The 12248-nt window shown below is 42.7% G+C and overlaps 1 protein-coding gene across 6 annotated transcripts in view; it reads right to left on the bottom strand.

Moving 5' to 3' along the window:
• The window catches only part of elmo1 (engulfment and cell motility 1 (ced-12 homolog, C. elegans)), a 105049-nt gene that overhangs the window by 19048 nt on the left and 73753 nt on the right, over positions 1-12248 (bottom strand). For 5 of the 6 annotated variants that reach the window (XM_065470976.1, XM_065470977.1, XM_065470974.1 and 2 more), the window contains one exon: positions 8396-8532. In XM_065470976.1, coding sequence (XP_065327048.1) covers positions 8396-8532 — 137 coding nt within the window. Of the gene's footprint in view, positions 1-3396; positions 3843-8395; positions 8533-12248 lie in introns of those variants that run through there. The other variant, XM_065470979.1, reaches the window with a different exon arrangement.

A 12248-nucleotide genomic window follows, 5' to 3' on the forward strand; every position in this document is an offset into this window, starting at 1 on the left:
TCTGCCTGTGCAGCTCAGATGGTTTGATGCTAATGACTGATGATCTCTCTGGTCTGATTAGTGAGCTTAGCTTTGGTGTTCTCAGTGTGAGTGGGCCAACATTGCCTGACATCAGAGATACCCCCTTAGGAACACACACAGTCATGAAAAACTAATGTACTCATAAAAAAAGAACGAAATCCCAGCGCAGAAACACAGCTAAGCATCCACACCGTCCTCCTGCTACAAACTCAAACCATGTGGACAACAAAAGCACGCACACACACCAAGCTAACGCAACCTCACGTGCTCTGTAGAAAGACTCAGACACAAATACACCACTTTGCTGCGGTGCATTTACAAACACACATGCGTGCGCTCACTTTCACGTGCACCAAAAAAAGAAAAACAATAAAGAAAACCTTGTTAAGGGAGTGGGAGGTGAAGCAGCCAGGCAGAAAGATATAAATAGCCTGTCTGAATTCAACAATAGAGGTGGTGGTGGTGGTGTAGGGGGAGAAAGGGGAGGGGTCAAGAGACACGACTAAGGAGGAGGAGGAGGAGGAGGAGGAGGAGAGAGAAAGACAAAAAGAAATCGAGGGAAGGAAAGAGGAACGTAAACATCTGCAGAGTTGCTGAGGTACGTAAAGCCAGTGTGCTATAACAAAGTGAGGAGGGGTCTCGCTGTGGGAGAGGAGAGGAGTGGGGGAGGTGCCCTTTTTCCATCAGACGTATCATTTCCATACAAAGCTGGACAGCAGCGGTCACGGTTGTTGGCATATGGATGGTGGCGTGTGCGAGGACTTTTCACCAACTGTCCTGAGCCGCTTTCTGGAATCCAAACATGGCACTCGCCCAAAGCCTTCGTCACCTGCACTCACAATTATTACTGTCACATCACTTGTGACTGGACGCACCGGCACCCACTCGATTAATCAAGTATGCATGCATCTATGGGAACCTTCTGGCAAAGTGAAAGAAGTGTCCGCTTGCTAAAGAGCACAGTCAGAAATCATTTGCATTGATTTGCATTAAGTGGCCTTAGCTGATCTGCACCATTAAATAAAGCTGAAATAGTAGCTAAAAACCACACTTCTATGTTCTAAAAAAGGGAGCGATTTATCAGGGTTGGGCTGATGAGAGGCTCTCTGAACTGCAGTTACAGTACCAAGGGCTTTTGGGGATTGCTATGTGAATAATCCCACTTGGGATAGTCACTCTTCAACATGGCTGAACAAAGCAGATTATCTACTCTCCTCTATATCACCACAGGCAGGAACAGAAATGTCAAACACCAATAAAAAAAGAAAAGAAAAAGAAGCTTTAGCTGAAGTGCTACCTTCACCACGCTCGAGGTCTCTTGTTCAGCTTACTGATCACCGATAACCAGACACATGGATTTCGTGATAGAGCTCGGCTTGTCACTTAGAGAATACAATCATTAACAGGGCTGAAACTGCAAATAAACATTTCCAGTATTGATTTAAAGTGAGACATGCAATGCTTTCGTTCTGAGAATTGATGACTTCAGAATGAAGCTCGATCCAGGACGCAGCTGGCATAAATCCTGGCCCTGGCAAGAAATACTCTGGTAAATCTAGAGTGGCTCAGTATTGCATGTTTATTTTAATTGCTCAAATAAATATGACAGAAAATTGAAATGTAAACATATAAACAAGCATGATTTAAGGAGAATCCCAGGCTGACTGAGCGTATTTTCAAAAATATAGATGGACTTTTAATTGACTGTTTCATGCTGTGTGGGAGACATTTTTTTTTGAAGTGCTTAGAAATGTGTATTGGTTGTGGTAAAACCCTTTTACTTTAATCAGTCGTTACCAAACTGGGCCACAGACTAAGTCATGACCCTTGATTTTTCGAGACAAATTTCAAACCCATGCCTCAAAATTCAGATTGATATCTCAGTGTGTTTTAGAAGTTACAGGAAACTGTTGTAGAAGACAGAGATTTTTTTATAATTAAACAAAAAAACAAAAACCGACTGGGAAAAGGTACAGTTTCCTGAAAGGGTCGTGTCAGAAAGGGCATCCAGCATAAACGTGTGCAAAATCAAACATGCTGATCTATCCATTGTGGCAACCACTTGTGAATAAAGAAGCAGCTGAAAGATGTTACTACTACTGATTTTATTTCTCTAGTGCCAAATCACAACAACAGTTAACTCAAGGCACTGTAAGGTAAAGACCCTACAATAATGCAGAGAAACCCCGAACAATCAGATGATCCCCTATGAGCAAGCACTTGGTGAGAGTGGGAAGGAAAAACTCCCTTTTAACAGGAAGAAACCTCCAGCACAACCAGCCCATGGGAGGGGCAGCAATCTGCAGGGACCAATTGGGAGTTAGGGGAGGGTAGTTGGGATAACATGTCAAAGTTTGATGATTTGCTGCAGAAAGGAAGAGGGAGAACTACATCCTACATATAGCATTGGTGTACATTAGCACCAAAAAAGGGCAACAAATCCTAACATTTAAGAGACTTCAAAAAGCGTGGATGACTTTAACAAACTATCTAAATAGTTCTCGATTTAACTTCAGTTAGTCAGCATATTAATCTCACTGATTAATCATTTCAGCTTTAACCTCAGCAGCATATAGTTCACCCGACGGCTAAGATGCTATCCATCATCACAAGAACAGGGTGAGCAGCACAACATGTGACGGCAATCCTCTCTGCATTGTGTCCCAAACAAATAAAATCAGGTACTGGCAGTACTGCACAGACGCCTGCTCTACAGTCTGGGGCTGACCTCGCTCTAATCCTGTGTCAAACCCCTCTGGCTAAAACACTGGTTGAAGCTCATCCAAGGCTGAGAGAGACAGTGTGGAGTAGAGGAGAGCAGTAGTAGTGGCATTGAATTCCTCTGGTGACAAACAGTGGGTGTTGGTAATGTGGAGTAATCCCATTCACAACAACAAAACCCAACCCCCAACACACACACACACACACACACACTCACTCACACAGGAATACAGATGATGCCTGGAGTCTAATGGGGGGGTAGGTGAACAGGGAAATGTGCGCATGCAGTGTAAGTAGCTGTGGGTGTGTGCTTATAAAACAGATTATATTTGTATGACCGAGTCTGTGTCTGTTAATGAAAAGGATGCGATCTGGGTCCCGGTCTAACCTGTTTACGCCTCGCCGAGTCTACATGACCCCATCTGTCCCTCCCCTTTTCTCTGCCGCTCTGCCCCGTCCCATCTTCTCCATCTATGCCTGCCTTTCCTACTCCTTTCCTCAATCTCTCCATCCTCCGCCTCCTCCTCCGCATCCAGGCAACAACACAAACAGTCCCTCTTCCTCCCTTACTACCACCTCCCCTCGCCCCATCCGTCCAGGCTAATTGCAAACCAGCCTCTCTTTCTCATTCTCATTTCCATTCTTAGTACTTACATGTCACCTCCATGGTTCCAAGCGTGGTGTGATACTCTCCACAGTGGCTGATGAATCCTCGTGCTTTTGCCAGGAAAAGGGAGTTTTTAGAGCTCAGCGAGAGAGGGATGGACGGAAGGACGGACGGAGGGAGCAGATGGCTCCTTGGAAGAGCAGTCAAGCTGACTGTGGACAGTTAGCTTTAGCGTTAGCCACAATAAGGGGAGACTTGTCTGTCAACACAGCTTGTGTACCACCTCCGGTTTGCCTTTTCGAATCTGTTTATCCTATTAAATCAGCTTTCCTGCTTCACTCGCTGTTTCAGCATGTTCTCTTTAATTTAAAAATAAAAAACCCTGCCTTCTTCCTCTTCATAAAACTTTACCCATCTCAATTCTACTATATTTTTGCATGCCTCTGTATTTGCCTTCCTCCCTCCCTCTGTGACTCTAAGAGCATCAGCCAGGCTGCTCTGCTTCGCTTAGGTTGATCTCGGGGCTTATGCCCTGATTGGACACACGCCACGATCAGAGACACCAATCGTGGTGCAGCAAGTGGATCACATGATAAGAGTGTGTGTGTGTGTGTGTGTCTGAGAGCAGTTTGGACGAAGAGGGAGGGAGGAAAGGATAAGAGATGGGAAGAAGGAGGAGGAGGGGTTTTGTGAGTGGCTGCAAGCCGCTACATCACTGAGGGACTTTTTTTTCCAAGAGCCTGAGCAGAGAGAGAGAGATATGAAGGTGTTTTTTTCCCCACTCCTGTGGAGAAGAGGAGGAAGAGGAGCGGCGCACAGCACAGACGTTTGGATGAAGGCACGACAGGCAGCTGTACAAGACATAGTCTCTGATAGATGCTGCCACACACACAAACGCAAGCGTGCACGCATGCAGCACAGTGGCTCCATCTTACCGACACAGAGCCAGAGTAGTGCACCACAGCAGAGGTAATTGAACAGCGGTTGCTATGGAAACAGGGGAAACGGTTGCTGACGGTCGGCGCTGTGCCCTGGGAGCATCAGACTTGCCTCTATTAAACATACATACATCATGTACTCACAGCACACACGCCTTAATGCTCTCATGTTTTGTCTTTTTTTTTTTTTTGAACATTCAAAAAACCAACAAGGCAGAATGTACAGCTGCTCTGCGGTGGTGCTGTGTGCACGTGTTTAACCGCCATAGTGTTTTAAGCTTCTTTTAAGCCTTGTGCCTTTGTCTTAAATGAGCTTAAATTCACATAAGAGTGTGTGTGTGTGTGTGTGTGTGTGTACTGGGCAGATGCTCCATCAAGCGTGAAGATGCAGCCACTGAAAGAGCCATCGAGATTTACTCACACACTTCACATCCAAACGTAGACAAAACCCGACCAAGGATTTTTTCCCCAACAAGTATTCAGCACTTCAGAAAGCTGACTGCCTGGCAAATGTAGAACCTACAGGAACATCTAGCCATATGGGAACCTTATTCTGAAGTGGACGCCCTCAGAATTACACTCGACACATGGAATTATCCACCCACGCATCCATGCGTCCTCTCCAAAGAGGATATACCCTCCTATATACTGTGTGCACATTTGGAGCCGGGGCACACATCTACACACTATAGGTACGGGCTGGTCCTTTTATAGCACAGCCAATATCTGCTTGCTCAAGAAAGTGTACCTGGGTTTGAATGTCTGCTATTTACTTATTTATTTGTGAAAATCATTCCTTCATAGGCGATAAAGACAAACGGCAACAAAGACTGATAATCTGCATCCATATACTCCACATCACTCGGCAGAGCTGCATGTGAGAAAGCAAATGTCTGACTCATTCACACGGCATTAAATGGTCTTTACGCCGTGAGCTGCCTCGTACACAAAGTTCATGCAATGCCTCATTACGTCCATGAGAAAATAGCGCAGGTAGCCAGTGGCCATTATGTTTCCTGCCTCCTGCACTCTCTGCAAGCAAGCAGCTGAATTAAAGCAGGACATATCTACAAAATTAGTCTCTGGCCTTCTCCAAACTATACATTTTCTTGTTCCTTTACTCTTCATTTAAAGAAATTCTCCTACTCTTACTCCCTAAAAACACAGGCAATGATAAAAAAAAAGACATTTTCCAAATGCTAATACCAAGCCTCTTTGTAATTGGCTGAATTACTGCAGTAGATCTCTTGGTGTTAATGATCAGCGGGCTCATGTACTGAGACGTTTGTCAGAGAGATACGTTTAAAGCATTCAAAAGGCTTTTTATGACTTTAAATGTTAATTTTTTGTGATTTGTATTTTTCTTTATTGCCTTTTAGCGATATATTGGATAAACTGCTTCCACAAAATAGTTTCGTTCTTGTTCAAAGTAGTATCACGTTCTGATTTCAAACTGAGCACGTTGAGACTTTGCATTTAAAAGGATCTGAGCTTTCCCAGTGTGAATTTTCCTCTTCTCTATCCTTTTGCTTCAGCTACAGATAAAAACAAAAAACTATATTGTTGTTTACCAAATTAGGTAGAAATGAGAACTTTTAAATATCATCAGGTGGGGTAGATGTCTCAAGGCTGCCTTTTAAGGTCATAGGGGATATAAGCAGAGGATGCAAGCACTGACCTCCACATGCCCCATTTAGCTGATACACAGTCCTTGAGACCAAATGGTTTTACTATCCACAGCTACTGCTGAATTTCAAAGTCACACACAATGAAAGACGAGGCTGGGGAGGTAAGCATCTTCTGTCTCTATCAGCTGAAACTGATTCTAGCTTCAAGTGAACGATGTGAGGGGAAGGGGACTGGGTAACAGGATCACTAGCCAGTTGAGGTGTTGCAATAAGTGTCAATTAGGAGATTATTCCATCACTCTGTGTCTATTATTAAATAAAGCCCAAGTTTCAGTCTATTAGACAATCAGGTGACATAACAAATCTCTTGTGTAACACTGAAAATCACTCATTTTCCATTCGGTTGTGAATGGAAAACAACAGCAGAACAATCACGCTGTCAAATTAACTGGAGATAAAAACACAGCTGCTGGTGAGCACATCAATCGACTGTAGGTGGCTTTAACATTTGCTCGAATGCTAAAAAGAAGACAACAAGTTTTTTATTGTTTCGGTCTCAACACCGTGTCTTCCTAAAGCCTCTCGCAGTGGATCAAAACAAGTCTGGAAACAACACCAATACATTTTCCATATCACTTCTCATTTCTTCTGTGAAAGTTGAGCGTGAGATTTTTCCATCAATTTTCCATCTGAACACCGGGTTACATTTGCGCTGACACTGAGACCGGCTTATGAAACTCCCACTGCCGTCTTCCATCATTTGACTCTGCGACGAAACACCTGAAGATGATGCAATTATTCATGCACACCAACTCCATTCAAATTCAACCAAAAACAAACTTTGAAGATATATTTCGGGGCCGCTTGAGGTCTGAGTTGACAGTTAGAGTGTCACCATTATGCAGCACAGTGTGTGTCTCCTTACGGTAGCGTGAACCACACAGCATCTACCCTCGGAGCTGATGTAAGGGCTGGTTTCTTCAGTGGTAAAGCTCGTGCCGGTTTGGCATTTGACATTGTAACGTAATCGTAACTTCTTTGATAAATTAGAGAAAAGACACAGAGCATCTGCTGTCTGCTACAACTGATGCCCAATTGACTTCACAACATACAATATCTGTCATAAACACCTCATTACCAACACCGTCTGGCCATGCACCTACATAAATTTCCCGTGTGAGCCGATTCAACATTAGCCAGCTAACAGGAAGTATGTCATCTTCATCCAAACTCCACTGAGCACCAAATGAAGATGTAGCGGCTTTATATGGGCTCTCTCTGCCAACAGAGAAAGCTAATGTTTTATACCAGAACCAGAGCAGAACAATGCAGGAAAAATATTCCAACATTCTAAATTTGCGGCCTCTTGTTTGAGAGGAAATTTGCACTGTGAAATCACACCTTTCACATCCGTCACATATTTCAGCCCTTTGTGTCTAAGTTTTATTTTACATATTACGAGAAATAAACGCATCTTAGCAACATTTACCGGCAGTGGGCTGCACAGCTTCCTTGTGTTCTCAGTTTTGCACTGGCTACTATCATCAGCCCCCACTTCACAGGACCTCAGGGGGTCTAGAAAGGATATATGGCATTAATAGTTCACTGATATACTCTGAAGCCAGACCACTCAAGGCCTTATAGATGAGAAGGAACTGAAATTGAATCCTAAATTTAATCAGAAGCCCGTGTAACGACATCAGACTTGGCGTGATATGAGAGCTATACGAGGTCTTAGTGAGCAGCCTTGCTGCAGAATATTGAACCGAGTGCAACTGGGTAAATGTTGGAATAATGAGTATCACAAGAGCATGGATAACCGTACAACTACAGCATTTGGGTTTGTCATTTGTAAGTGGTGCGCTAAGTTTTGTAAGATGCTCCTTACACCAGATTTCCTCTTATTTAAATGAAGAAATCCACTTCTTAATCCCAGTAGGAAAATACTGGCGAAAGGCAGTGCTACCCCTCGGCCTCCAAGTAGGCACACCTGTGGTATCAGTTTCAAAATCCTCCTAGAGAATCGCATTCACAAGGTTTTCAGAAAACTTGAGTGTTGACCTGGAGGTCAAGGTCAATGACATTCAAACTCGCCTGAGATTTTTAGTAGAGGCAATCTAGGGTATCAATTTGAAGCTCCTATGTCGCCTCTTTTTTGACTTATTGTACTCATAAACTTAGGCGACAATCCCCCATCAGCCTTTTTGTGCCTGAGGGGTAATAAACTAAAGAGGTCTCCATGCTTAATGAATAAATAGAGCTGTGCATGAACTTTGCAGTAATGATGAAATATACAAGCACACTTGTTTTTTCCAGCTGTGACACATCTATGTGGAAAGCTCAGTACAAAACCAAAACCTAGGCCCAATAATATTCATGAATACTGTGATGTTTTGTCTTCATCTCAACCTTTCTGCTCCCTCAAAAAAAAGAAAAAGAAAGAAAGCAAAAGAACAGACACACACACGCACGCAGCATACCTTGTTGAAATCTTCACTTGTGGCTCTCATCTCCTTCCAGGTCTTGTTGAGCAGCTGGATGCAGATACAGAAGAATTCTTCAAAAGCGCGATCGTGGGTGAAGAACATGGGGTGGAAGTCATGGCAGTTTTCACTGGCTGTGGACACAAAAAATACAGATTCTTAAGTACAGAGGAGATAGCATAGATGCAGCTCTAATGTGACCAAACCCAAATAATGCTGCATTTAACTAATAAAAACAAAGCTCAGAAACATGACATATATCCTCACTGCTACTTGCAAAAAAACATTCACATCTTTTATATACAGTCTGTATGTGTGCTAAAATTATTTTTGTGCGGCTCTTCTGGGCAACCACTGTGACACCTTGCCTAAATTTTTGTGAATTCAGATGAAGTTTTACTGCTGCAACATGTCTGGTTTTATTTACCATGTTAGTTTCAAAACTGCATTTAGAAATGAAAAACTTCTATTGTCAACAATCTAGGACAGGGATGTCAAAGTCAGCTTACATCATGGGCCACATACAGAACACTTTGATCTTAAGTGTGCCGGACTGAAGCAGTGAAACTACATGATAAATGGAAAAAGTGCTGATAGTTCATTGCCCAGACTATCCTTGTAATGATAAAATATGAGATTTTTATTAATTGACAGAAAAAGCCTTTTTAAAATTGTAAAATCATTGAAAAAATAAAACAAAACAAAAACAGACATTTCTATAGTAGCTAAAACAGGACATATGCATCATTGTTTATCTATTACTTTATTACTCTGGTGTAGTATGACTTTCAATGGTGGAGAAGGGACTTTATTAGTAGAAAAGCTATAAAACATTATAAACATCTCTGAACTTCTCAAATACTCCAAAACTGTCCAGTAGGCTGGATTGTAGAGTTTGCCGGGCTGATTCTGACCCCGGGCCGTGTGTTTGACACCCAGGAGCACAGCTACTGGAGAGGTAAAAGACAGAGAACCCCAGCTGCAGAGACAGCTCCAAACCACATCACAATGAATTTTGTTAACTGTAACCATTTATGGTTTTACTTGACCCTGCTAGCCGTTGGCCCCGTTTCCACTCTTTATGCTAAGCTACGCTAACTAGAAGACGGCTCAGGCAACATCTTTAATATCCTGACATGATGCCTGGCAAACAGCTTGTTTTGTGCAAATACCACAAGAGCGAATCATCTTACATTAGTCTGGATATTTTGTTTGTAACTGTGACTTCTGGTACCACTGAGCTCATCATTAGATTTATACATATTTAAAAAAGTGGGATCTTGTTAGTTAACACATAGCCTTAGGCACAACAAAATGCCAAAGGATTAGCCAGTTGGTGAGCAAAGGTGCATTTATTTTAACCCAAATGCTCCTTTCAATTAAGGACTGTGGCCTGAAGCTCGAGTCGAGACACCTGACAGAAGCACACTGGGACAGGCATCCCACACAAACAACCACGGCAAGTAAACATCACTTAGCAAGAAACATTACAAATAAAATCATACACTAAGAGCTGCTGAAAGGTTCTGCTTTACACTGACAAATGTGTCTGATGATCACAGAGTGAAAGCAGAATCATCAGGTTTGTGTATATTAAAGAGCCACCTTGAAAATAATGTCATTTTCCACTAGCAACAGAATATTATGAAATATGACACACGGTTCATTAGAGAAAATCTAAAAAGCCTGATAGGGATTGTCTGCTTCAGCGTTGCAGACGTGGCAGGAAGTTGATGTGTTTATAAGGTTATTTCATTAAGAAAAAAAAAGAAAAACACTACAGAGAAACAGATGCAGTTTCCCAATGAAGCAAAACTGCGTGTTATTGAAAATTTCGCCACTCATCAACTTCAAACACAAAAATGTCCCTCAGAGGCAAACTGTGACCTGCAAACGGCTCCAAGTGGACTACGTCGAGACTTTCCATTTTCCAAAGCCAGAGGTGGTTTGTTTTTTTATTAGCGGCCCACTGAAGCATTTCAATCCTCACCATTTGTGCGAGAGCATGTACGAAATAAGAATGAGAGGGAAGAGAGAAAGCCGAGGCTCTTGAGTGCCCAAACCGCATTAACCAAGAGCTACAATAACAAGGCTTGACTTTCATTTGAACTAAATTCGTCTCCCTCTCGTCTTGCTGAGATGAGTGGCGGCCCTGAGCCAAAGGTTGGTTCATTTAAAGAGTTTCAGAATGGAGCAGCGGGAGCACTCGCCCACCACGAGCAGCCATGAAATTGGATGGAAGGGGTCAGGCTGCAATTGAAACTTCACAGTATAATGAGTGATGCCCTCAGCCCACGGGCACAGCGACCTGAGCCTTGATTTGAAGCGATAGATGCGAGATTAAGGGGAGGGCGAGGGGGGAATCCGGGGAAATGTGTTACCCGTGCCAGTAGTCAATCAGGAAGCTAATAGAGGTGAGCCAAAACAGATGCCGACTACCTGCTTAGTCTACAGTCTTTACAGTCTTTCTCTCAGGGACAGGGGGAAAAAAAGAGGAAAGACTTTTTTAAAATCTGGCAGGTACAAGGTGTCGGGAAGGCTGAAGTTTGAAGTGACCTCTGAGCTAAATGGGTTATTTATTGATAGGACCAACAGAGCCCCAAGGTGGCAAGGTGAAGGGAATTACATGTCAAGGTTTATTCTGGAGATACAGACAGCGAGCTCTCTGGTGTGATGCTGCAGAAATTTCTCCATCTCTGGGTTTTGTAAAGCATGCTGAGTCGAGGGTGGTTTTATTACCTCCAGAAGCACCGATGCTAAGGGGGGAAAGTAAAACATGGCACAGTGCGGATGGCTCCAAATGTTTCACAAACAGCGCCGTTATCCAAATGGTTACAGAATGCGGATGGTTGAATACAAACACACTTAGCTTAGAGTAAGTGGGAAAAATCAAAACACCAAAATGTGCACTTTAAGATGCCGTTTAGTCGACATTGGGAACGAGCCTTAAATGGTTCTCATGCGACTGTAGCAGAGAAATGGCTGCGATCCTTAGTGTGTTCATTCAAATTTAAATTCATCACGTTTACATATAGATGCTGTTTTCAGCTTTTTGATGTTTGATTTTTTTACTGCAGAGTGCTGTAGTTCATATGGAGGGAAATGCTGAACAATTTAGTACTTCCCTTTTTTCAGCTAGCTGAAATGCCACTGAATCATTCTCAGCACGGCACAAAGGCACTTAAAATTATCCACCTGAATGGAGCTGGAACTGTGTGAGTGCAAAGTCTTGTTGCCATGATTAGGTAACTAGAGCTTTAAGCCTTGCTAGCCTTAACCAACCTTTGTGTTTTTTTCCCTAACCAGAGTGGCGGTTTAGCATTTTTCTGAGTGACACTATAAACACAATAATGAAATGAAAATAGAGGCGCAATAAAACTGTATTGCCCATTATTCTGACTTAAGGGGCTGTGCAGCTGAAATCGATGTATTTAGCTTCTTGTTACTGCTCGTCTCAAATCATGCACACGACCTCGATTTGAAGCTGACAGACATCACGCTGCGTGCATGAAAGGAGGAATCCATTAGAAAACTTCTTTCAATGCACAGGCTGGCATTACTGACCTGACATTAAGGAGTACTGGTGAATGGAGCTACCTTTTAAAAATGTCCTTCTAAAAGGGGAGACCTGCAGAGTCACGCAATAAACTTTTAATTAAAATTTAGAATGGATGTTGAGAATAGTCTAAGGTATTTTACTGAGAGACTTATTGTTTTTAGCTGTGATACGATCAGTTGTATCCATATAAAAAAATAAATATACTGTAAAGATCGAAACTGTGATTTTATGTCATATAAGATTCATGTTTTAATCACATACAATACTGCCTTGCACTGAGTAGCTAAATCA

The sequence above is a fragment of the Pelmatolapia mariae genome, linkage group LG22 (assembly GCF_036321145.2).
Source record: "Pelmatolapia mariae isolate MD_Pm_ZW linkage group LG22, Pm_UMD_F_2, whole genome shotgun sequence".
Taxonomy (NCBI): domain Eukaryota; kingdom Metazoa; phylum Chordata; class Actinopteri; order Cichliformes; family Cichlidae; genus Pelmatolapia; species Pelmatolapia mariae.